General features: G+C 43.6%; 1 protein-coding gene across 2 annotated transcripts; it reads right to left on the bottom strand.

Moving 5' to 3' along the window:
* Positions 1 to 142: 142 nt before the first annotated feature.
* Positions 143 to 26,231, bottom strand: COG4 (component of oligomeric golgi complex 4). Of its 2 annotated transcripts, XM_045810290.2 has the most exons (19): positions 26,046 to 26,231; positions 24,352 to 24,434; positions 23,540 to 23,654; positions 21,290 to 21,464; positions 20,295 to 20,488; positions 18,583 to 18,688; positions 17,895 to 18,052; positions 16,896 to 16,954; positions 13,953 to 14,086; positions 11,486 to 11,604; positions 10,790 to 10,956; positions 9,813 to 9,978; positions 5,883 to 5,945; positions 2,876 to 2,992; positions 2,200 to 2,292; positions 1,549 to 1,632; positions 1,260 to 1,361; positions 917 to 1,045; positions 143 to 712 (listed from the first exon to the last, which is right to left on the bottom strand). In XM_045810290.2, exons 1-19 carry the CDS (start codon positions 26,211 to 26,213, stop codon positions 578 to 580), a joined length of 2,367 nt encoding a protein of 788 aa, XP_045666246.2. In that variant the 5' UTR covers positions 26,214 to 26,231; the 3' UTR covers positions 143 to 577. The 2 variants fall into 2 exon arrangements, with proteins under 2 accessions (XP_045666246.2, XP_045666247.2); XM_045810291.2 differs by lacking the exons at positions 9,813 to 9,978; positions 10,790 to 10,956.
* Between the last annotated feature and the right edge of the window lie 128 nt (positions 26,232 to 26,359).

Genomic DNA, 26,359 nt, shown 5'->3' with positions numbered 1-26,359 from the left:
TGTGGTCCTGACGGTGGCTGTGCGCCCCTCTGGGTGCAGGAAGAGGCTGAGGCTTCAGGCTTTCGCCTTCACACTTTAGTGCAACTGCTGGACCTCACTTGACCTATAGCATCCAGCCCTCTCTGCAAACAGCACGCCGGCATCTCTCCAAGGAGTGTCTTTATTCAGGGTGATCATGAACATCACAGCCTCTCCTCAGAGTAACCCTAATTCCCCAGGTCCCAGATATACCCAAGTCCTTTCGGGCTGGCAGGGAGGCAGCCTGTTTGCTGTAGTGTCTAAGGAGGAGAGAATGACCACTCATGCAGAAAGCTGGCCTGCCTTGGCTTTCCCATGTAATTAGGAGCCCAGGGGGACTCACCTCTCTTGGTGGGGAGAGGCTGCCTGCAAAGCACCACCCAGACAGGTCTGAATGCAGACAGCAGAGTTAGTTGAGCCTTATTTCCTGCTGTCTGCAGTGGAACAGTCAGAGCTGTCAGAGCTCCCCAAGCCCGACAGCCTTGCTCAGCTACTTGGCTGTGGCCACTCAGGGAACAGGGCCTGAAGAATGACGGGCCAGGTGGGCTCCCCTTGGCAGCTACAGGCGCAGCCTCTTGATGTCCTCGCTGCGGAAGTCCATGCGCAGAGCCAGCACCTGGCGTACTTCGGCAGGGGTGAGGCGCCACGTCAGTGGGCCAGAGTTGGCGCCCCAGTAATCTAGGATCTCCGTGACCTGTGGGGAAGAACACTGGCAAGTCAGCAACGAGAGGCTATCATGAGAGAGATGGAGCAGGGGTGGTGCCCAGGAAGAAGGTGCTCTGTAGGGCTGGGCTGCTGGTGGACACTTGGTTTTGAGGGAGAAGCAGGGATCCAAATGTTATTTCTGCCTCTCTTCCCAGTCACCTTTCCCTCGCCAGGTCAAGGGAGCCACACATACCCGCTCCAGATTGAGGATTGTGGCCATCTGGGAGAGCCGGGCAAACTTGTCTCGGATGGTCCAGGTGGTCACCGTGGTAAGGTAGGCGATGAGTGACCTCAGCTCCTTATCAAACTGCAGACCGCCCAGCTGCAAGGAGCACAAGCTCAGTCAGTGTTCAGGGCCTGGCCCTCGTGTGGTGCCTCAGTCAGCTCCGAGGCCTCAGGTGCCAGGGCACGACTGGGGCTAGATATGCACGGCCTGTGGGTAGCAGACTGAGGGGATGCAAATCCTAGGATGGCAGGACTTGTCTTCCTCAGAGGAAAAACAACAGAGCTGTGGACCTGTACTCCCTGGGCCTTACCCGGTTAAAGGTGGATTTCAGCACCACTCTCTCCAACTCGACTGCAACAAGGCTGGTCATGAGGCCGGTCAGGCTATCATAGATGACTGGGGACAGGCTGGCCTGCACAAAGAGGCTAGACATTAGTGGGAGTCCTACCTAAGCCCCTCTGCCTCCAACAGGAATCTTCGGGAGTTAGGCACAGTTATAGGAGGCCACTGGGGAGTATGTCTACAGGCTAGGGCCTGAAGTTTTTGGGGTTCCCAGTAGGTGGGTAATTCCATAACCTGGTCTCTAAGCCCCTGCTCACCTTGAACTCCGCCATTTGTTGCTCCAGGTTAAGGATGAACTGTTGTACCCAAGGGTCATTGGCCTCATAGTCGTTGAATTCTTCCTATTGTTAGGAAACAAGCTGGGTCACTGGGGATCTCTCCAGAAAGTACCATTCACCCTACCCCATTTTCATCCCTCTAAGAAAACAGAGGAAGAGGCCTTTCCTCTCTAGCTTCTGACTCATCCAGCTTAAACGCAGCTTGGACATCCAAGCTGGCATATGCTACTGCTGCTTTTATATCACACTTCCGATCAGGAAATGGCCCTGGGCTGCAGCAGTGGCTCACACAATATGGTAAAGCTCCTGGCATTTTATTTCCTTTTGCATCTCGTGTTCTGCAGAAATGAAATCATTAGGCTAGAAAAAAAAGCTCCTAAGTCTGAGAGGTGGGGCAAAAAGCCTCAATAAAAGAGGATGTGTCAGGTCATGGCAAACCCCCTACAGGTGTCTTTCAGAGCCTTCTGTCTGAAGGAACAGCCTGTTTCCTGTGAAGAACCTAGTTTTCCAGGGTGAGAGAAGTGGGCCAGAGAAGCTGGTCTGTTCAGACAGCTCCACTGCCCTCCAGCTGGGGGGTTGGGAGAATGAGGAGTAATCCTGGGCCTGATGGCTGCCTATGGTCAGGCTGACCTCCTCGATGTTATGGGAGACAGATAAGAAGGTGTTGATCCAAGGCTGCACCTGCGGCTTGATGGCAGTGCTGTTCAGCTCTGTCAGCCCTTCCTGCGGAAGGACAAGGCAGAGACACATCAGACACAAAAGACGCGTGTACCTCGCCCTTCCTTTCTTCTGCTCCATCCATCCCGTGACTGCCAGGGCACTCTTCCAGTTCTCAGGCTTTCCTGTGGGCCTGTCCAAAGTCTACCAGAAAATGCTAATCGAAGAGGTCAGAAACAACCCATTCCTTTCCAGATCTTTGCCAGTTCAGGTCCAGGCTATGGGGTTGGTTTGGCAAACTCAAAAGAAGAGATTGCTGAGTGCCTGATAGCAGGCAGCACCTTTGGCTGAGGCCAAGCAGCAGGTCTGAGTAACCATGTGGTTCCATTTCCTCTGAGCATCTTTCTGGGCTCTTGGCACTGGGGGCCAAGTGGAGCCTCAAAAGGACCAAAATCCTGGCTTGTCAGCATGGTAACTGCTGAAAAACCTTTAATCTTCAAGGGACTCACATGAGTTCAGTGTCCTGCATGCTAGTCCCTCATTTCTCCTTGTTTCTTTATGTATATTGATCCCGTAATAAACCAGTAACAGTATTCTCAGAGCAACACACAGGCACAGGATTCAGTCAGCAACTGATCCTGGGGCTTACCTGCAAGAGGTCTCGGAATTTGTTGGACACGGCAGCCAAGTCAGAAAGGCAGCTGTCAAACTTGGCCTGGGCCTGCTCCCCTCCAATGCCCTGGCTGAACAACTTGGTGCAGTCACTCTAGGGGAGAGTACCCAATTATCAGGCTTCCAAGCATGGCTGGGCTGTGCGGGTGCGGGGAGGGTAGAGAGGATGCCCATGTGCAACCAGCCATTTCTCCAACTCCAGCTTTCTCTGGGAACAGCTATAGTCCATCCTAGGGAAGAGTCCTTGATAGGTTTCAGAAAACTTGGAAACTATCCCAGCGGCTAGCCACTTGGCTCCCATTTCTCCCTTTGTAAGATGAGAGCATTGGTATCAGGGGGTGTGAATAAGAAACATAAAGAGTCAGAAATTCCTAGCTTCAGATCCTGGGTTAGTTACATATTGGCTGAGTGAACTTGGTCAAGTGACTTAAAGTTTCTGAGTTTCAGTTACCCTGTTTATAAAATGGCAACACAAATTCCTGTTCCCATGGTAGTTGGGAGAGTTGGAGGAGATGATGCACAAAGTGCCTAGTGCAGTTCCTGGCAAGTAGTAGACACTAGCTTTTATTGTTATACTTTCTGTTTTCTAAATTGGTCCTGGGGCGCGTGGGTGACTCAGTCATTTGAGCGTCTGACTCTTGACACCAAGGCGCCCTGATAAATAAATCTTTATAAAAAAAATAATAAAACAATTTGGTTTGGCTGCCCAAGGGAGATCATCATGATCACAGCTAAGTTTTAAGTGCTTACTGTATGCCAGGCCCTGTTTAAAGCATTTAACTTTTATTAATTAAAATATCTATCTTATGAAGTAAGTACTGTTATTATCCCTTTGTACAGATAAGGAAACTAAGGCACAGAGAAGTTAATAATTTGTCTAACACCACCCAGAAGTTAAGTTGTAGAGCTGGGATTCTGGCTCCAGAGTGCCCGTTCCTAACCTCCACACTATAGCGGAGGTATAGAGAACATCACAAGTGGAGCTGTTTGAAACCCACCATGTTTTGGTTTGCCAGGAGCTGCTTAGAAGCCTGTGCTGTTTTGGCTACCGCAGAAGCAGCAGTATGGAAGAGCTGCAAGGGGACTGATCCAGCAGGCAGAAGCCCTCAGTTCCATAGCAGCTCCAATACGCACGATCTTTACCTATCCTTTTAACCTCATCACACCACCTGACCGATCTCAAAGGTTTGCTGGTGCGATTCAGAAAGAATACACGTGAAATGCAAATCTAAGGTGGGTGAGATTTATGGGAATGGTTTTTTCAGCTCTTTGCTATCCTTTTCTTTCACTTGGCTAATTCTACTGGCTCAGTTCTGAATTTCTAACATTTTCCAAAATATTCCTTCCAAATTCAATATTCTATTTTTTTTAAAGATTTTATTTATTTATTTGACAGAGATAGAGACAGCCAGCGAGAGAGGGAACACAAGCAGGGGGAGTGGGAGAGGAAGAAGCAGGCTCATAGCGGAGGAGCCTGATGTGGGGCTCGATCACAGAACGCCAGGATCACACCCTGAGCCGAAGGCAGACGCTCAACCGCTGTGCCACCCAGGCGCCCCAATATTCTATTTTTTTTAAGATTTTATTTATTTATTTGACACAGAGATAGCACAAGTAGGCAGAGTGGCAGGCAGAGGGAGAGGGAGTAGTGGGCTCTCTGCTGAGCAAGGAGCCCAGCTTGGGGCCCTATCCCAGGACCCTGGGATCCTGACCTGAGCCAAAGGCAGCCGCTTAACTGACTGAGCCACCCAGGCACCCCTCAATATTCTAATGTTAAGGACAAAGTCAGAAATACAATCTATGGTGCTGTGACTCAATAATGATGACAGGTACCTTGTTGAACACATACTGTGTGACACACTATGCTTTTGGTACTTTGTAAATATCACTCTTACTTTATTCTATTTTAAGGCCTTTTTGGGGTAAATTCCTAATCTGAATCTCCCACCTGGCTGCTCTTCCTGAGCCTCCTTCAGGAATCGCATCAGTTACAAGGACCTCGGCTCCCCCACCCCCCCCATGCCGGCTCCTGGCCTACCCCAGTCTGCCTCGTGCTAAAGCCAACACTTATCGTCAGCCTGTGAGCTGAGCCCTTTGTCTCTGCAGTAACATATCCTCCTCGGAGTAAGTGTCCGCTGGGGTGGCAGGGCTCTGGCTTCCCTCCTCTCCCAGAGGCAGACTTTCAGAGTGGGGAAGAGTTGGGCCCTTCATTTTCTAATACTTAGCAAAATGATTGCTTCGTGCTGTTACATAACTATTAGTTATACTAACTATTAGTACAATTATTAACTACCCCTGCATGCCTCTCACATACCGGGTATTTTATATTATCACATTTAATTTTCATTAACTCTGCAAGGCAGAGATCATTCTCCCTATTTATACATGAGGACACTGAGGCTCCAGGAGATTAGAGAATTTGCTTCATACCACACAACTGGTCAGTGGTCAAGCGGAGATATGAGCTCAGGGGGATCTGACTTTCAAGCCCAAGCGATTTCTACCACACTGTGCAGCCTTCCTTTAAAGAAATGGTAATAGCAATAGCTTTGTACAGGGTTTGGTAAACCCTATTTCATCTTAATTTCCTAACATTTTTAGAGGACTTTATCATTTTTTAAAGTGCTTTCAGCCCCTTTTTATTTTTCTTTCTTTCCTTTTTTTTCCATTTCAACCCCTTTTTAATTAGGCCCCCCAATAAACCTAAATGAGGCCAGGAAGGAGATCTGTTTTGTAGATGAGAGTGCTGAGGCTCAGGGAGTTAAGGGACTTGCCTGAGGTCACAGACCAAGTATGTGCTGGAAGCGCTAATTATAATTCTGATCTTCCAACTTGTGGGTTGATCTCAAGTGAATCCCCTCAAGGAAGACTAGCTCGACAGGGAATGCACAGTCCCCACCAGAACCAATGCACAGGACTCCCCCCTACCGGCAAGCCCAGAGAGGCTGCAGCTGCTGAAAACTGATAGGCCATTTTCTCCATACCTCCAGCGTCTTCTTCAGCGTGGAGATGTTCTCACTGCACACTTCCACGTTGTTCAGGGTCACCTGGGAGATGAGGACAGAAGAATGTGACTTCCTGCTCACTGGTGTCTGTACCCACTCCAGCGCCAGACTGGCTGACACCTGTACTCCTGAGGTTCAGAGGAGGGCTAAGGAACACACACAGCAATGTCATGCAGAAGGCTGCTCAGGTCTCAGATGGGGCAGAATGGTGAACCAGTCTTGGCCTTTCTCCTGTGCCTGACACTAAGGCAGCAAAGCCATCTGACCTCAGCGGTAGTGACCCAAGGTTTCAGGTCTTTTTGTTCCATGTTTAGGCATACAGGTCTGGGAGAAGTCAGTAAGGCAAAGGCTGACATTCATTTTAAGAAATGCTATCTGGGGCACCTGGGTGGCTCAGCTGGTTAAGCGTCTGCCTTTGGCTCAGGTCATGATCCTAGGGTCCTGGGATCGAGCCCCGTGTCTGGCTCCTGGCTGTGGGGAATCTGCTTCTCCCTAAGCCCCTCCCCCGCAAAAAAAAAAAAGAAAAATGAAAAAAAAAAGAAATGCTTCCTGAAATCTACCCTCTCATAGAGTTCACATTCCAGAAGGCAAGTCAGATAAGAAATATCACGTAATGATGAACACAATGCAGAATAAAGCAGGGTGAGAGGACAGAAAGTTAGTGACAGGCCACAGGGCTAGAGCCAGGAATAGAAATCAGGTCTCCCTACTCTTGGCCAAGAGCTCCTTCTTTCATAACTTTATTGCCTTATAAGCTCGATGCAGAAATACCAATCATAAAAAGCAGCATGTAGCAAAAGTGATGAATAAGGCACCAACTGCTATGGCCGTTTAGAAGAAAGAAACAATTTGGCCTAAGGCATTCAGGAAAGCTCCAAGGCAGAGTTGGTAACTGAGATAAACTTAATTCAGGTCAGAAAGGCTGCAGTAATTCTGACAGATGAGGGTGAGTGCATTTCTCTACCCATATCAGCCTTTCTCTAGTGCACTGTCTGTCCCCTTCGATATTTTCTTAATGGTATTTAGGATTACCCAGTATTATTTTGTTTGCCTCGCAAACAAGAAGCAAACAAAATAATACTGGGTAATCCTAAATACCATTAAGAAAATCCAAACAGTGGCAGACCTGAGACCTCTCACCCAGAACGAGAGCTCCATTAAGGCAGGGAGCTATTCTGTTTTCTTCAGAGCTATATTTCTAGTAGAACACTGCCCAACAGAACTTTCTTGATAGAAATATTCTAAATCTTAACTGTCTAGTACATCTGTACATGAGGCTAATGAACATTTGAAATGTGGCTAGTACAACTCAGGAACTGGATTTTGGTTTAAATTTAAATAGCTACCTCTGCCTATCTATTGGCTACTACATCAGGCAGTGCAGTTCCAGAGCCTAGAACAGTGCCTGATACACAGAAGTGTCTCAATAAGCATTTGTTGAATGAATGAGTCAATGAGTGTATTCTGCAGAAGGGATAGCATAAACAGTTGCAGAGTGGCAGGAAACCCCAAAAGGTATTTGGGGATCAGCAGAGTCAGTGCATGGATATGTGCAGGAGATGGTAAGAGGTAAAGCTGCAGAGGTGAGTGAAGTCAGACTAGAACTTGGGAGCCAATCTCCTCTGGACAATGGGGATGGCACTGAGGATTACTACCTACCAGGTGAATGCTGCATGAGCACAGCTGTGGTTTGGGAATCTAATATAGAGGCTGTGCGGAGATGAAAATAAGAGTTTGAGAGGATCATTCTGTCTCTGAACTGGTGTGCTGGTGTGCTCTGAACTGGTGGCATAATCATAAAGGCAGGGGTGAGGTAGAGAGGAGCCAATTTTCAAGAGATGAGTTAGGAGCTTCAGGATTTGGGGGTAAAAGGATCCTAGAACACCAGGGATTGAGATTAGGATGACCCCCTTGTGTCCCCAAGAGTGCTTCCCTCATCACTGTCCTACAGCCAATACTGAAAGATCAAGCTGCTGACCGTGCTGCTAAGGCCGCTTTCATGGGGGATGGGTAAGACTTAAAGCTTTCGTTAGCATGCCACACACAAGGCTGCTAACATCACCGGCTTGCAGAGAAACAAGTGCACTGTCATGACAGCTCAAGGATGAAGCTCACAACTTAAATGTTTCCAAGGCATTTAAGGGCATAAGAAAAATCTATCATAAGGGGAAAATGGATTTGAGTTCAAAAGGTATTGATTTCAGAGTTTCCTTTCACTGACAGTCCTTGTAAGCATGGATTCACTGGGCTTATTCCCGGCTCATGGCGACTGGTATGTCAGCACCGTTGGGGAATTCATCTTGACAGCCAAATGAATCAAGGTGACATAAGAAATAGGTGTTGCGGTGGGAGTGATGACATTTTAAGTACTTGGCGTCGGGAAAACTAGAAACCTGTCACCAAGCATTTAGCATCACCTTTCTTGTTGGCCTTATCTTCTGGGCCCTCAAACAATGAAGCTGTCTGTGTGGCAGCCAGTGTAATGGGGACTTGTGGGGCCAAGGGGAGGAAAATAGCACTAGAGTGGCAGGATGGGTGAAACTCCAAAGGCTGTCAACAAACCACCAAGCAGAGATGTAGAGCTTTGAGCTGGTTGGAGTCGTTACTGAGCAGAGAAATGAAAGGATAAAAGTAAGTTCTATAGAAAATGAAATAACAGAATGCAAACAAAATGAAAAATTTAAGTTAGTTCATGATCATATGAAACTGGCTGCCAGACATTTTGGCAAAGTTCTCCAAAGGTGTAGGATTGCAGAAACTTCTTGGAGTTGATCCTCTTTCTTAAAAACAATCAGGACGTCCCAAATCACTAGAACTCATGCTCAGGGAAAATATTTTCAGTGACAGGAAGAGAGTGCGGCTGCCTAAAAAGCCTGCATACTGAATCTGTCTGAGGACGAGTTACTGTGGGTTAACTAACACAGGTGGGTAGATATTAGTATGTTTATGTTTGTCTCTGAAAACAAGAGCTCTTAACTCTTTTGGGGGTTATAATAGATACCTTTAAGAAGTTGATAAAATCCAAGGACCCTGTTTCCAGAAAAAAAAAAAAGTACAGATTTGGCATCTAATCCCAGGTTTTCAGAGGCTCCCATTTGTAGGCTACAGATGAAGAGTTCTGCTATTTAATGTTTCCTTCAGGCTCTGAACCCCAGGAACCAAGAAGATTCAGAGCCTGGCCACTGTGTGCGTGTGTGGGGGGGGGAGCAGAACGACCTCTGACAGCCCTGTTACCACTCATGCCAACACAGCACATGCCAGAAAGGGCTGATCACAGGCTCAGGACTCATCTGTATTCTTCTTGCTCATCACAAACTGGCTGTTAACCTTGTATAAATCCTTTCATCCTTCCATGCTTCTCCCTTCCCAGCTGTCATACAACTGGTACGACTCACTGCTTCATCTTGTCTGTCATTCTGGCAAGGACTTTAAAAAGGTCATCTTTCTGAGGAAGTTGAAAGCCTAAGAAATGTGCTAGGAAAACAGCCCTGCTAGGCCTAAAGGATCAGTACCCCCCAAGTTATGGGACTGCCCTCAGAGAAGTGGTCTAGAGGCCTGGCACAGATATTAGTCGGTTCTGTGGCAGATGCAAGCCAAGCTTGATACTCAGTGGAGCCCCCAAACAGCTTCATCGTGCTCTTGGGAATTAGCACTCAGGAGAGCGGAGGTGCCCAGGCTTCCAGGCAGGGAACACTGATGTGCTGGATTGGGTTGGTCAGAAATAGGTCCCTGGATAAGAACTGGTTTCAGAACCTTCTAGGAGGAGCTTTTCTTAAAGGAGGCGTTTTCCTTCTATAGAGACACTGGATGAAAAGTCTCTAGTTGAAAGCTAATTATACTGTGGCTTCGAGGTCATAATTTAACCTCTTGAAATAAATGGACCAGCTCCCAACCTACGGGGCTACCTACCAGGAAGGACAGCTTCGCCTCGTCAGTGCTCTCAATGCCTTTTGTGTCAAATTTGCCTTGCTGGAGGCTGCTGTGCATTATGTTCACGGCACTCGTCACCCCACGCTGGATGTCCTGTAACGTGGTGGCCGGGAAGCCCATCCGCAGCTTGTTACACAGAACATCCCTGGGGGAGGGGCAGAATGGCATATGGAGATTGACAGCACTCAACCTGGCTTCTGGGACAGCAGGACCAGAGGGCCCACAACCCTAACCCAGCAGCATGGGCTGCTCTTTTGGGGGAATAACCAATCCTTGAGACCATTGTCAGAGAATTGGAGCATCCAGGTTATGAGAAAAACCAACACCCCTTCAAGGGCACTGATATGACAAGAACATATAGAGAAGATTGGCCAGTTCTTTACTCCCTATGAGGATTTCAGTTTTCGCCAATGAGCTCCAACAAACTCAAGAGGAGGCATACAGCTTAATGAAAGGCCGTACCATGTAAGTGGCGAGAGAATAGGTTTTGGGAGTCAGTTCTGGGTTCTACTCCATATTCCACCATTTATGAGGTATATGATTTCCCTGAGCCCTAGTTTCCTCATCTCTAAGACAGCTAATGGTTCCTCCATCATAGGGTTGTTATCAGGACTGGAAGAGAGCAGGAAATTAGTATAGTGCTGGTCTGTAGCAATGGTAACTATGATCGCTGTATTACAACTACTGCCTTCAACTGAGCTGCCTATTCTCTTTCCTAGCCCTGAGAGCCAGTAACCCCTCCAATCCAGTCCAGGGAACACAGATTTGGCCTATAAGATATCTGGCTGCTGTACAGCTGCCTGGACCCAAGGATGTTGTACCATGGATAGGAACTTATATCCTATATAGCACTGAACTAGAATCATATGGGAAAAAAGGAAGCAACAGGGGCCTCAGGAATCAATCACAACTAGGACCTTTTGCTTCCTATAAAGTAGAAAGAGAGTCAACCCTACCTGAAGTCAGACTCCAGCTCTGTGGTAGCAAGGTTGATCATGGCACAGAGACAGTCGATGCTGGAGCTAGATAGAGCCCGCCCAATGCACTTCTTAACAATGTAGAAGACATCATCCACCATGCTGGACGTCAACTGGCCTTTCTCATAGGTGTCCAGAGCCACAGCCTAACCAAAAGGCAAAGCAGCCAGTGAGGGCTCCTAGTTCTGCATGCCAATGTTCTGGATGATTCTAGGCTCTGGTTCTGCTCCCCTTTGAGCTTGTCCTTGTTTCTCCCAACATGGCTTTGGTCACAGCGTGGTGTGGATTCTCCTTGCCAAAACAGCTCATTTCCTTACTGATGACTATGTTAGGACATTAAGTATTTAGGGTCTTTGACCTGGGGACATCTGTTACCCAGGACCTAAGACATTAGGAGAGGCCCTTCTTCCTGAGGTTCCTCACCAACATACCTCCAGGGAGGCAGGGCACAAGTAGGGTTCCTGAGAAGCTGAGGTGTTCTTTTGTGATTCTTGGGAAAGACATCCTAGCTGGGTCTTTGGAGAGCATGACAACTCCAAAAATGCCCTTTAATCATACAAAGGGTACCGCTCAGTCTGCATGCAAGGACATTCTCAAAGCAGGCCAAGAAATGTGACATGCCTTGGCCATCTCCTTCAGCCTGGCTTCTTTTCAAGGGTGTGTCCTCTGTCCTACCTTGTTGACAGTCTCCCTCATGAAGTATTCCTCCATGGTGATGTAGAAGCCAATTAGTTCCTGCATGGTGCAGCTCAACAGGCAGTTATTGAGGAGCTTGTCCAGGCACTTCTGGTGCTCTAGAGGGCAGCCAGGAAAGGGATACTCACTTTCTCTCCAAGGGAAAAAAATTCAACTGTTTTCATTTTCCCAAGTTCCTTTCTAGTCTTTGTTCCCAATCTGTACATCATTTACATGGTTATAATCATAGCACAGACACAATTTTGTATTCTGCTTTTTTTTATATCCTATAAAGCCTTGGGGCACCTGGGTAGCTCAGTAGGTTAAGCCTTTGACTCTTCATTTTGGCTCAGGTTATGATCTCAGGGTCGTGAGATCGAGTCCTACACAGGGCTCCGTGCTCAGGCTGTGGGGAGTCGGCTAGAGGATTCTCTCTCCCTCTCCCTCTGCCCCTCCTGCTCGTGCACTTGCATGCACACGCGCTCTCTCTCCTTCCCTCTCTCTTTAAAATAAAGAACTATTTTTAAAAAGTATATCATATATGCCGAAAACTAACGTAACATTGTAGATCAACTATACTCAAATATAAAATTAAAAAAAAAAAGAACAGAAAAAGATTATATCATAAATATTTTCAACATTTCTACACAACTTCTTTTTTCTTAGCTTACTTATTTTTAATGGCTGTGTGATATTTTATCAGGTAGATAGTCCATAACTCTATCCTTAGACACCTGGGTTATTTCTAAATGTTTTGTCCTTATTAGAGATAACTGGAAACTACAGTAATTGGAAATAATGGTAATTTTTAAAAGATTTTATCTTTAAGTAATCTCTGTACTCAACACGGGGCTTGAACTCACAACCCTGAGATCAAGAGTCGCATACTCACTGACTGAGCCAGCTAGGTGCCCCTGTAGTAAATGTTTTTGTACAAAGAACTTTTTACTTCTTTCCCATTAGAATTAATTAGTAAGCCTTAAAATACTTAAGTTTCCAGGGCAAAGACTGAAATATATCAGGTACACTAAACCAGTGTTGTCCAAAAGAATTTTCCATGATGATTAAAATGTTCTATATCTCTGTTGTCTTATATGGTAGCCACTATTGAGCACTGGAAATGTGGCTAATGTTAACTGAAAAACTGAATTCTTAATTTTAGTTAATTTTAGTTAAATCTGAATTTAGACAGTCCTATGGGGCTGGTGGCTACTGTATTGGACACACAGCTCTGAACAGTGAGTCATTATGAATAGCAATGAGCATCAAACTCCAAATGAGCAAACACCCTTAAACACCAAATCAAAGCAATACCATTCTGGGTGATAGAAATAATTCCCTTGCCATGTATTATTGACACAAGTCACGTACAATGCCACAGATGCTGGGTTAGTTTCAAATCTCTAGTTAAAGAATCCTGCATATACTTAACCAGCAGGAATTAAATGGTCTTCTTAAAAATCCAGAAAACCAATCTGTAAATGAAACTGGAATGTGGTACACATTTTTTTTCTAATGTATTTATCTCTTCAAAACTTGTGACTGGGGGTACTGGGAGACTGAGGGAGGGAGTGAAAGGCTTTCTTTACACTAGGTACTCTTTTCATATACTCTTTATACTATATACTCTTCTCTCAATGTTATGGCTCAATACTGTATTGAAGTGATTTTTTAAAAAAAATATTTTATTTATTTGAGAGAGAGAGAAAGAGAGCAAGCGTGCACAGCTCGATCCCAGGACTCTGGGATCATGACCTAAGCTGAAGGCAGATGCCTAACTGAGCCACCCAGGTGCCCCTGAAGTGTTAGATAACATAGAATTCACACCTTGTATGTGGACATTTCAATATTTGTTTGTTTTTTTTAAGTAACTTCATAGAGTTTTATAACAATAGCCATAATCCAGTTTTAGAATATTCCTATCTCCCAAAAGTTCCCTTATGGAATTAAGTATATCTTTTTGCTCTATCTATCTATACTTCATGTGTGCAAATCACCCATTTAATTCATTCATTCATTCATTTATTATTATTATTTTTTAAGATTTTATTTTTAAGTAATCTCTACACCCGATGTAGAGCTCAAACTCACAATCCCAAGATCAAGAGTCATATGCTCCACCAACTAAGCCAGCCAGGTGCCCCATATCACCTATTTAAATTAAACGCTAATTCCTAAATCAGAGCTGGTGAGGAAACACGGTGTGGATAAAAGATGAAACGAAAATAATTTAACCATTCTGGGCATTTGCTTTTCTCACCTGTAAAATGGTTAAATGGACTCAAAGATACGGTCCAATTCTAATATTCAGTAAGTCTATCTTTCCTTTTGGGAGTCAGCTTGCCCACAGACCACAGAGGCTAAGAAGCCCTAGTTACTTCCTTGTTAAGAGATCTGTGGCTTAACTATTGAAAACAGTGCCAACTCTGTCCTAGTCCTCCCAGAAAATATGGGAAATGCCTTTTACCTTGCTTTACTTCTTCTGAGGCCATGGAGTCCCCCACCTCAAAATCAGAGCTGATCCTCTTCCTGAGGAACCGTAAGTACAGCTCACTGCGGGCATTCATGAGGGTGACCTCAGTCAGAATAGGGTCCAGTTCCCTGAGATACATGGAGCAGAAGGAATAAGCAGGAGGATGCTGGATTCCCAGACATACGAGCTACAGGGCAAACAGAATCCCAAATTCCCTCTCCCACTGGGCCCAGAAGGGTCAGCTCTGCCAGATGGTCATCCTGGCTCTGCTGGCCCGATTATACTCAGAGACAGGTGTCAACCATATATTCCACTTACCTGTTTCACCTGAACCATTCACCTGCTAAAATATGTCAGGGCTAAATAAGAGACTGGGAGGTGCATTTTTGTTAGTGGTTTGAGTAAAAATTATCTGTGCCTCACATGAAAGGAACCACACCTCTCCAACCTCTTATTTAGCTGTGGTGGGATTTTAGGATATACCATTAAACCGTGTCCCACACCCATTCATCTACCCAGATGAAGAGCCAAAACAATCTTGAAAAATAAACAAAGCTGAAGGACTCACACTTCCCAATTTGAAAACTTACTATAAGGCTACAGCAACGAAGACAGTGTGGTACTGGCATAAGGACAGGCATATAGATTAGTTTAGAGTCCAGAAATCTTCACATTTATGATCAACTGATCTCTAACAAGAGTGTTCAGACAATTCAATAAGAATAGTCTTTTCATCAAACTGTGCTGGGATGATGACTGATATCCACATAAAAAGAATGAAGTTGAACCCCTCCCTCACATTATACACACAAGTTATTTTTTTTTTATTTTTTAATAATGATTTTTTATTATATTATGTTAGTCACCATACAGTACATCCCCGGTTTTCGATGTAAGGCTCGATGATTCATTAGTTGTATACACACAAATTAGCTCATTTTCCACACTGAACTCCAGGAGATCTTTTCAAAACATAGATCTGGTCATACTGTAATCACATGATTTCCATACCACTTACGATATAGGACACTGAGTGGCCTGACTCTAACGACCTCTCTGGATTCACCTCTTACCAGGCTCTCCCCAACTGTGTACTCAACTATACTGCTTTTCTTTCAGTTTTTCAAATACACAGCGACTTTGCACATATTTTCCCTGCTCTACCTGGAAAACTCTTCACCTCTTATTTCTAGTTACTCTTTTCTTTTTTTTTTTTTTTAAGATTTTATTTGACACAGAGAGAGAGCACATGCAAGTGAACACAAGAAGGGAGAGGCAGAGGCAGGGGGAGAAGCAGACTCTCCGCTCAGCTGGGAGCCCGTTGCAGGGCTTTATCCCGAGACCCTGAGATCATGACCTGAGCCAAAGGCAGGCTTAACTGACTGAGCCACCCAGGTGCCCCATTTCTAGTTACTCTTAAGGTCTCATATCTAAGGTCATTTCCTCAGAGATTTTTCCTTGAACTTTATCAGCTTAGATTACATCCCTTTATTTTATTTATTTTTTAAAAGATTTTATTTATGGGGCGCCTGGGTGGCGCAGTCGTTAAAGCGTCTGCCTTCGGCTCAGGGCGTGATCCTGGCCATCCGGGATCGAGTCCCACATCAGGCTCTTCCGCTGTGAGCCTGCTTCTTCCTCTCCCACTCCCCCTGCTGTGTTCCCTCTCTCTCTGGCTGTCTCTCTCTGTCAAATAAATAAATAAAATCTTTAAAAAAAAAAAAAAAAAAAAGATTTTATTTATTTATTTGACAGAGAGACAGCCAGTGAGAGGGGGAACACAAGCAGGGGGAGTGGGAGAGGAAGAAGCAGGCTCATAGAGGAAGAGCCTGACGTGGGGCTCGATCCCAGAACGCCGGGATCACGCCCTGAGCCAAAGGCAGACGCTTAACAACTGAGCCACCCAGGCGCCCCTAGATTACATCCCTTTATTACATGCTCTCCTGCACCCTACACTTAGTATATCATAATGATTAATAATATGAACTCTAGAATCTGACTGCTTGGATTCTATTCCTGGCTCTGTGGTCTTCTAGCTCTATGACCTCCAGCCAGTCACTTAACCGCTTCAGTCTCCTCCTCTGTAAAAAAATGTTTCTGTATTAAATCAGTGACCCTCAACTGAAGGTGATTTTACACCCCACCTTCCACCCCCAAGACACTTGGCAGTGTCTGGTGACATCATGCTACCAGCATCTAGTGGGTGGAGGCCAAGAATGCTACTACTAAACATCTTACAATGCACAGCACAGTCCTCCCTAACAAAGAATTATCGAGCCAAAATGACAATAGTACAGAGGCTGAGAAATTCCTGAATAAATGATTAAATATTTGTTAAGTGCTTAAAACAACGTATGACACACAGTAAACACTGTATATGTTAGCTATTATTGTTATCTACTTTATAGACTACAGATGCCACAGGGAAAGAATTATGTCAGGTTTGCTTACTTTGCTTGCTGCCACATCCCCAGCACCGAAGACCAGTGTTTGACCCAAAGTGTACTCAGTAAAAATTTACTGATTGAATGAATACATTTTTATAATGTTTGAATTTTCTTTTCTTTTTTTTTTTAAAGATTTTATTTATTTATTTATTTGAGAGAGAAACAGCCAGTGAGAGAGGGAACACATGCAGGGGGAGTGGGAGAGGAAGAAGCAGGCTCCAAGCAGAGGAGCCTGATGTGGGGCTCGATCCCAGAACGCCGGATCACGCCCTGAGCCGAAGGCACACGCTTAACAACTGAGCCACCCAGGCGCCCCTAATAATGTTTGAATTTTCTTTTAACAAGCATATTTTTATTAGAAAACACTAAACTATGACTTGAGTCATAGATAAAATATTTCTAAAACACAGACCACATTGTAATAGAGCAGTCTCTGAATGATACACGATTACCAATTCAAACTTCTATGGGCTAAAGAAAAGAGGATTATTACCTTGGTTCTATTTTTTCTGTTGTAGAATTTCTCATCAAGCTGTTCTGGACGTGCCGGAACTGCAATATACCAAAGAAATGAGAATGTTCTTCCCCACCCTCCTTCTCTTCCTCTTGCTGGTCCCTCCAAACTTCTGGCATAAAAGAATGTTTAAGTTTTGTTTGCTTAACAGGCAAGCCAAAAGTAAGCTATCAGGATGATGAACTAAAGATTTACTTTTGATTTAGATGCTAATGCTCTCCTCTATTACTGCACTTAAAAGTGATGTTAATGGTGTTCCAATGAACTACAACCTAATCTCCTACAGTTCTAGAAATAAAGTTGCATGGGGTACTCCTATTTCTAAATCCTACTCTTACTTCCTCCACTCAAAGGAAAGGAGAAATCAGGTCCATGAAAAAGCAAGTGTTACTGTGAGCACTTGAGGAACTAAGGAGAAATCTGAGACAAATGACTTGATACTTAACAGGACCTTAAGAAGTAAAATTCTTATATCACTAGAAGGCACTGTTGCACATTCTGTGATAGAGAGGTGCTCTAATGTTTCTGTTTTGTGTTTCTTTAAGGAAGCCCTTTCTACTTTTTTTTTTTTTTTAAAGATTTTATTTATTTATTTGACAGAGATAGACAGGCAGCAAGAGAGGGAACACAAGCAGGGGGAGGGGGAGAGGAAGAAGCAGGCTCCTAGCGGAGGAGCCCGATGTGGGGCTCGATCCCAGAACGCTGGGATCACGCCCTGAGCCGAAGGCAGACGCTTAACGACTGCGCCACCCAGGTGCCCCGCCCTTTCTACTTCTTTCTCGATCTTGTACTATATCATCAGAACACCTCAAATCCAAAGTAAGCTGGTGACGGGCAAGATGCAGGCAGTCTGCATTTGGCACTTATTTTTCCATCTACTTCTCTTTTCATCCTTTCCCTACCCCACCCTCAATTTATTATATTCAGTATTGCTGGCTCACACTGTGTCCAAACCCACTTGCAGCTTCCCCTGCTCACCTGCTGGTGGTAGTCCCTCTGCTTGATGAACTTGTCGACCACTTTCTCCACTTGTCTGTCACATTCCACCTGCAGGTATTTTATCAGGGTATAAAGTCTCCCTGGCCCATAATAGGTCTCCACTATTGGTTGGTGGGTCTCCACAATGCGGGCAATACCTAGAATGGAGAAAAATGAGAGGGCTGGATTCTAAATATTCTTCCCACAGAATAAACTGCGTTCTTCTACCCAGGACTGACCTGGGGTCTAACTCAATCCTTTAAGGCTATTTCACCTCCCAAAATGAATACAAATGGTGCCTGCCAGTGCTGGGAGGCACTAAGTAGATTTGTCTGTTTAATATGTACAGTGCTTGGTAAATCAGAAGGCATTTACTTTATGTTGATAGTTTAATAGGAGCATCTTTGGAAGTCACCATCACTCTCTTCCCAATAATTTACTCTAGGGTTAAACTTACTGTTAGCATTTGGGTCTTGAGGGCTAGGGAGGATCAAAACACTTGAGAGACTCTAATTTTTGCTAATTAGATACTGAATTAGAAAGTTAATTCTCCAATGTATCAATCAATACACAGCAAGCTACAGGATTAAACTGAAGGCATCAGGCTGGCAGGTAGAGAAGAAAAGCTAGGATGTGGGTGTTAGGTAGAAACAACTCCAGTCTCTCTCGAGTGGAGAAAGACACTTACCTTCAAAAAGAAGAGTGAGTGTATCTGCAAAGATGACTGCAGCTCTCCGATCACTCATGTCCGTCCCCAGCACCAACAGCAGATTCTCCTCAGCTTTACTAGCCACCTGAAAAAAGTGGAAAATCCACGACAGTTCTCAAAGGCTAGTCTCAGTTTTCCAAAAAGACCTCCCACTGACTTCCTTTCTTCCATGTTTGCTTTGATGCTTGAAAGCTTAGACAGCACAGAGGAACCTCCCTTGGTGGCTCTGAGTTGTCTGGGCCTCAAACAAGACAAAGAACTCGAGCACAGTGGTAACTGTTCTTCAACTCAGAGATATAAATAATGCTTTCCTTTTCTTTGAAGATATGTATTGCCATTAGCCAAAGGAGAGAGTCCCTATTTCCAATAAACACCTCAAAGGATAACTCAAGTTATCACTGATGGTGCTTCATTGAGCAGAACAAGGAATCTGGGTACTGCAGAAGGGATTTAAAGTAGAAGCCACTTCTAGGTCCCAGGTGGCGAAGTACTGAAAAAAAAAAAAAAAAACTGCCAGACCCGCATCTCCCCCTTATAGTTTGTTTGTTTGTTTATTTAAAGATTTTATTTATTTGACACAGAGAGAGACAGCCAGCGAGAGAGAGAACACAGGCAGGAGGAGTGGGAGAGGAAGAAGCAGGCTCCCAGCAGAGGAGTCTGCTGTGGGGCTTGATCCCAGGACCCCAGGATCACACCCTGAGCCAAAGGCAGACGCTTAACAACTGAGCCACCCAGGCGCCCTTTATATTTTATTTTTAATCAATTTTTTAGAATGGTTAAGACACACACACTTAAATATTCAAAAGGAATAAAGGAGTATTCAGTGAAAAGCAGTTCTTCCTCTTACCTATGTCTCTCAGTCTCCTAAGTCTCTTCTCCAGAGATAACTGTTGTTAACCCTTTGAAAAACACTCTATGCTTATACAAACATATATTTTTATTGCCTCTTCTGTCATTTGAAGCAGAAATGTTGCATACAATTGTTTAACTTAACCATATGTCAGAGAGTGAAACATGTCAGCATATACGGCACTATCTCATTTTTCTTAATGCAGACTAGTGTTCCATCATAGAGAATTTGGGAAGGAAGTGGCAGGATGCACTCTGAGATGTAGTTACAAACAATAACCCTCTGCACACATGCCTGCTGCGATTTCCTTCTTTCCATCTAAGGGCAAGGGAAAGGGGCTGAGACTTTAACTGAAATCTGTTTATTTTTCAGGATTTATTTTATTTATTTATTTATTTTTAAATAATTTTGTTATATTAGTTCTTTTTCAGAATTTAATCTTAAGTGACCTCACCTCCTTCATCTCAATGTGGCTTATTTTGAGACTCAAGCCTGGTTATGAAGTCTTAAAACGACTAACTCTGAATGCTCTTAAAAGAAGCCAGTTTCTGGTTGACAGCTTAGAAAGGGTGATTCAACTTGTCAGAGAATTTGCATTTTAATTTTCCTATGTTTTCACTTGATCTGTCAGAAATGAATGTACATCAGTAGATGTCCAGTTCATTCCTAGAGAAGTGCTAAATGAATGTATGCATCCAGTCCTGCTAGGCTACAGTGAGAGCAGGAAAGGGGAGTTAAATCCAGAAGTGAGAAAGTATCCACAGAAACTGGACCCACACAGCGCCCCAATCTGCAGGCAGAGAACCATGCCACTATCCTACCAAGCAATCAGGGGCCATACCTGCTTGCAAAGGTATTCTGAGAACTTGCTTAATCCCTCCTCATGCAGACCCAGCAGTGGGAAGATCTTGAAGAAGCGCTCCACCTGGGGCAGATCACCTTCCTTAGTAGCAATGGCAAACTTCTCTGTTACAATGGTTTTGAGACGCTGCTCAGCTTCCTGCAACAACTTCAGGTTGGCATCAATCATGCTGCCTGCACAATGGGAGGAAAATGAGAATTAATGTAAAACACGGTTCTCTGTCAGGTCTATGACACTTTGTGCACCATTATTCATTCAAAATATACACAGAAATTATAATCAAGCAAAAGAATTAAGATCTGTGCACAGATAATTGTAACAAAAGAAGTGTACGATAAGTGTAATAAGACAAGTATCCACAAGTCACATTTCTAGTTGAAGTAATTAGAAAAGTCTTCCCAGAAATGATATCCCATCTTTTAAAGATGGGCAGGGTTTTGATACCCGAATAGGAAGAACATACATTCCAGGCAAAGGGAATGAAATGAGCAAAGGAATAGAAATAAAAAGATGAAGAAAACATTTGTAGAGTATTGCAAGTAATATATACTCTGGCATATGGAGAACTCTATATATGTGCACAATGAATGGATGCATGAGTGAATAGCATGAAACGAGATGAGAAAGACAGGGTGGGTTGAAATCACAGAAGGCCTAGAAAGCCAGGCTAAGAATTTAATTTTGTAAGGAGGTGATATGGTCAAGTGAAAAGAACCCACTGGCCAGAGGAACAGCAGATCTGGATTGTTTCCTTTTCCATAAAATGAGAATAACATTTGTCCTAGGGTGGTCTACGACCTATGTAGGGTTGAGTACCAGACAAGGAAATTGCCTAACAGATGCCCTTTTCTTGGCTGAGTTTGCCTTGTTTGGATTACAGATGCTTGTAACTAAACCAGAAACTATAAGTGCTTAAACCAGATTACAGATGCTTGTAACAACCGTAGAAATCAACAGTTTGGGATGGATGTCACCTTCTTTGCCCTGTCGGCTGAGCTCAATGACTGACTTGTCCAGGCACAAGTAGCGATGTATGTGGGCCGCAGCCTGTTCATAATCTTCATTCCTCAAAGCAGACTGAACTCCATCCATGCAGAACTTCAGGTCCAAAATATCATCAGCTCTCTGAATGGCTTGATAGAGGCGGTTCTGCAAAAAGACTTGGTGCTTAGAAACAATGTCCTATTCTTTCAAAACATCTCTTCAGAAGGTAGGGAGATTTAGGGCCAGAATCCGGTTAACCAGAGGCCCTGAACCAAAACCACTACCACTCGCAAATCTGTTGATGATGATCGATGACACTGACAGGTATCATACAATTTTATTTATGGGACTAGATCATTCATTTTAATGGAAGCAGCAACAGGGAAAAGCCATTTTTGTATTTGACTGATGCTGTTAAATTAATAATGGAATCAGAGTGTATTTAACCCTTGGGAAGAAGACCTTATAAACTAAGTAATAAAATAAGTGAAACATGTGGAAACTATTTTTCTTTTAGAATAAGCAAGACTTTTTAAGTTTTATTTATTTAAGTAATCTCTACATCCATTGTGGGGCTAGAACTCACAACCCTGAGATCAAGAGTTGCACGCTCCTCCCACTGAGCCAGTCAGGCGCCCCTAGAATAAGCAAGAATGTTTTTAAAGACACCTTAGTAAAGTGACTTGGTGGCTGTGTGACTATAGTGTTTTGTGGTAAGTTATTTTGCAGAATCTCAACAAATAGATTGGGAAGAGTTATGCTATTTCACAGGGGTAAAGGCTGGGACTGACTTATTCAAGAGCCCAGGTCCTGTGCTATTCACTATAGTAGTCATTAACGATCTGTGGCCATTGAGCACTTGAAATGTGTCTAGTCCAAATTAAGATGTGTAAAACACACACTGGATTTCAAAGACTTAGTACAGAAATAAAGAAGGCAAAATATCTCATTAATACCATTTTATAGTAATCACATATTAAATGGTATTTTGGATATAATGGGTTAAATAAAATACATTACTAAGATTATTTTCACCTATTTCTGTTTTATTTTATTTTTAAAAGATTTTATTTATTGATTTGACAGAGAGAGCAAGAGAGCACAAGCAGGGGAAATGGCAGAGGGAGAGGGAGAAGCAGGTTCCCCACTGAGCAGGGAACCCAATGTGGGGCTTGATCCCAGGACCCTGGGATCATGACCTGAGCCAAAATCAGATGCCTAACCAACTGAGCTACTCAGGCCCTCCTTTGTTTTACTTTTTAAAATAATGGCTACTAGTGGGGTACCTGACTGGCTCAGTCAGTAGAGCATGCAACTCTTGATCTCAGGGTCATGAGTTCAAGACCCATGTTGGGTGCAGAGCCTACTTTAAGAAAGAGCAAGAGAGAAAGAAAAATAAAAATGGATACTAGAAAAATCTATAAAGTTAAATGTATGGCTCATATTTTCTTTTTTTTTTTTTTTAAGATTTTATTTATTTATTTGAGAGAGAGAGAGAGACAGCCAGCAAGAGAGGGAGCACAAGCAGGGGGAGTGGGAGAGGAAGAAGCAGGCTCCTAGCGGAGGAGCCTAATGTGGGGCTCGATCCCAGAACGCCGGGATCACACCCTGAGCCAAAGGCAGACGCTTAATGACTGCACCACCCAGGCACCCCTGGCTCATATTCTTTTCCAATTTGGATGATTTTTATTTCATTTTCTTGCCTGAATGTCTGACTAGAAACTCCAGTACAATGTTGAAGAAAACAAGCAAGAGCTGATATTCTAGTTTTATTCCTATCTTAGGGGGAATGCACCCAGCCTTTCACTGGTAAGTATGAAGTTAGCTGTGGGTTTTTTGTAGATGGCCTTTATCAGGTTGAGGTTGAGGAAGTTACCTTTTATTACAAGTTTTTTGAGTTTATGAGATGATCATTTGGTTTTTGTCCTTTATTCTATTGATATGGTGGATATATTAATTGATTTTCAGATGTTAAAGCAACCCTGCATTCCTGGGATAAATCCTACTTGCTCATAGTATAATCCTTTTTATGTGTTGCTAGATTTGGTTTGCTGGTGTTGTTGAGGATTTTTATGTCTTTATTCATAAGAGGTATTGGTCTGAAGTTTTCTTGTGCCATCTCTGTCGGGTTTTACTATCTTGTGTTAGATTTCTACTAAATGGTGCTGCTCTAATTTCTAATGTGGTGGCTTCTCTACTGCCCTCTACTAACTCAAACATAAGAAGTTCAATGGGATTACCTTGGCCAAGTCAAGCTGACGGACTTTGCTGGATACATTCTCAGCTAGGTTGCAGGTAAAGGTGATCATTCCAGCTAGTTGCTTTGCGTCCCCTTCAATCAACTGCAGGTTGGGGCTGGAGGCACATGTCAGCACACACACATCCGTAGGGGCAGAAGGTAGGAATAAGAGATGGAAATTTTTTTTGTAAATGGAGACTATGTCTTCTACTGTCTTTGTACTTCCCCACAACTTTTAGCTCAGTTCACTCTACTCACAGCTTTTCCTAAAGAGTATTTTACTGAAAACTCATGTCTATACTAAATAAAAAATTACTTTTTATAACTACTAAACAGACATCTAAATAGGCACTGCTAATGAACCAGAGAACAGATGCTCCCCACCGCTGAGGATAAAATGCACTAACCAACAATCAAAGAGGGTGATGAGATCAAAGAGCAATTTTTATGACTAGCAAATACACAAAGTTTGTAAAAACAGTGGTTCTCAAACTTGAACCATAATCAGGATCATTTGGTACGCTTGTTAAAAGCTTGTCAGATTTCTAGGCTCTACCTCCAGAGTTTCTGGTTCAGTAGGTTTTGAGTGGGGCCTCATAATTTGCATTTACAAGTTTCCCAAAGAATTTGATACTTCCAAGGACACTTTGAGAACCACTTGACTGTACCCTTAAGTGTTCTCTTAACCTTGAAATAATCCTCCTCTACATTTCAAAGTCAAGTGGCATTTTATAACAGAGTTAGGAAAAACAGTAATTTATCCAGTGGACCTTGTCGGAATTACAATAGCTCTTGCGGAGTTGGAAGACTCACCCCATTCGGTGGAGAGTGACCATTTTACTTTCAATGGTGTTTTGCTGTTCCAAAAGAGCATCCAATTCTCTCTCTACCACTTTCTGAAACACAGACAAGCATTTTGTCATCAGAATGGTCAGAAGGAACCTTAAGAGTTATCTAACCCAACCACTTAGCTGAAGGCTGAATCCCATTTCAAATGACTTTCCTTTCACAGAGTTCTCCTAGGACTTTAACAAACAATACTTCATTTTTGCATATATCACATTGCATGACGATTGTTACCTTCTGTATATTTTATTCCATCTAGCAGATGAATACCACAAAGGAAGGAAGTAAACTTTATTCAATACAATTAGTATAGTATCTAATGCAGGAAGGCATTTAAAATACAATGGCTAAACAAATGAAACTTAAAAAAGTGGCAGTTAAAAAAAGTCTCTTCATAGTGTACAGTTAGTACCCAGTAGGGATAAATACGTAATTCTCTCGGCGAAGTTATTTACTACATTACTGCAACTGATGTAAACCTTCTTAAATGCTTGAGTTTCTTCATCTGTAACATGTAATACATATCCCATTGGGCTGTTGCAAGAGCCAAACAAAAATAACATATAGTGCTTAACATAGTATGTGAAATATTGTTTATTAACAGCCCTCAATATCAACTATACATTTCTATTAAAATAGTTCAGAGGATCCAGAGGGGAACTTCCCCTTGACAGTCATCAAATACAAATACAGAACTAATACTGTTCTGTCTGTAAGATGGACTTAATTTCACTGTAAAAATTGACTGACTCAATGAATGCACACTTAGGACTGTTAGAGTACTAAATTTTATAAAGCATATCTTGCTGAAAAATGTTACCATAAACTGCTTGAGTTGGCACAAATTAATATTTGAAAATATTCGTAGATATCAATAATCCCCCTCCCTCCCACTGAAACTGCCTTTTGTACTCAACCTTAATTGAAAGTTTGGTTTAGGGAACAGCTACTGAACTTTTAGATTAAAGCTTGGATCTTTCTTCTGAGTAGTAAGGAACCCAAATAATACTTAAAAATATATCGACAGCATCAGGTTGCCACGTAAAATGAAGGAGGCTGCAAGGAATCCTTAAAAGAATATAGTCCATGCCCCTGACACAATGCAGGGGTCCAAGAGATGAAAAGTTACTAGTCCAAGATTAGACGGTTATGCCTGTCTTAAAACCTCAAGCTTCTACAAAGCTGTGCACTTACCGAAACACTAAAATCACACCCCAAAGTCATTCCCCACATAAGTCTTAAAACGCTTTAAGTTTATTTGCAATGACTTCCTGGTTAAACGAGATAACATGGTGAAAGCGTTTCATAATTTTTAAATGGCTAATTCAATGCAAGAGAGCCTTTATGCTTATTTTGAGAAGCAAGCGAGTTGACGTACTGCTCAAACTGCTCTGACCGAGAAACTTAAATTAGGGGCCAAGGAAATCAAGGGGAGCGAAGCAGATCGCCGAGATAGCAGGGAAAACAAGTTTAGGGACACCATATCAAGTGAACAGAGATGTCACGTCCCTCCCCCCCCCCAATACACTCAACTACACTCCTTCTTCTTCAATAAGTGCTTTTTTGTTTTCCTCGGCAGAGGCAGAGAGAGAACTTCCCACAGCCCGGATTTTCCAAGACTGACGTCTCCTAAACCCACTGCCCCTGGCTTAGCCCCCCACCTCCTCGCCGCAGAGCCGTTCGTATACAGCCTCTAGCTCCTGCAGCTCGGTCAGGGAGCGAATAAGCTCGGTAGAGATTTCCGAGCAGCGGCCGCCTCCCATCCCCTCAGGCGGAGGAACCCCTGACAGCTTCTGAGGAGAACCGAGATCCGCCATCTTAGTCCCCATTTCTCGCTTCCGGCCCCGCGAGGCCCCCGCCTCGTTTGCGCGCCAGGTCTTTGCGGCTGCCCAAGAAAATGCCCGATGGACATATGGGTAGTTTTTTTCTTAAGTACGCTTTAAAATATCTATTTGTTTTCTATTATCCTGGGAAA

The sequence above is a fragment of the Ursus americanus genome, chromosome 21 (genome assembly GCF_024610735.1).
Source record: "Ursus americanus isolate L20-20 chromosome 21, mUrsAme1.1.p, whole genome shotgun sequence".
NCBI lineage: Eukaryota > Metazoa > Chordata > Mammalia > Carnivora > Ursidae > Ursus > Ursus americanus.
Note: the sequence above shows the minus strand (reverse complement) of the source record. Positions and strands in the feature narration are given on the sequence as shown.

Bases quoted from the DNA above. Each gene is read 5' to 3' on its own strand.
- COG4 (XM_045810290.2), bottom strand. From the start codon at position 26,213: ATGGGGACTAAGATGGCGGATCTCGGTTCTCCTCAGAAGCTGTCAGGG. The intron at 24,435-26,045 runs GTGGGGGGCTAA...TCTGTGTTTCAG, and splicing joins AACGGCTCTGCGGCGAGGAG to AAAGTGGTAGAGAGAGAATT. The intron at 18,689-20,294 runs GTATGGCCCCTG...CACTTTTTTCAG, and splicing joins CAGAATACCTTTGCAAGCAG to GTGGCTAGTAAAGCTGAGGA.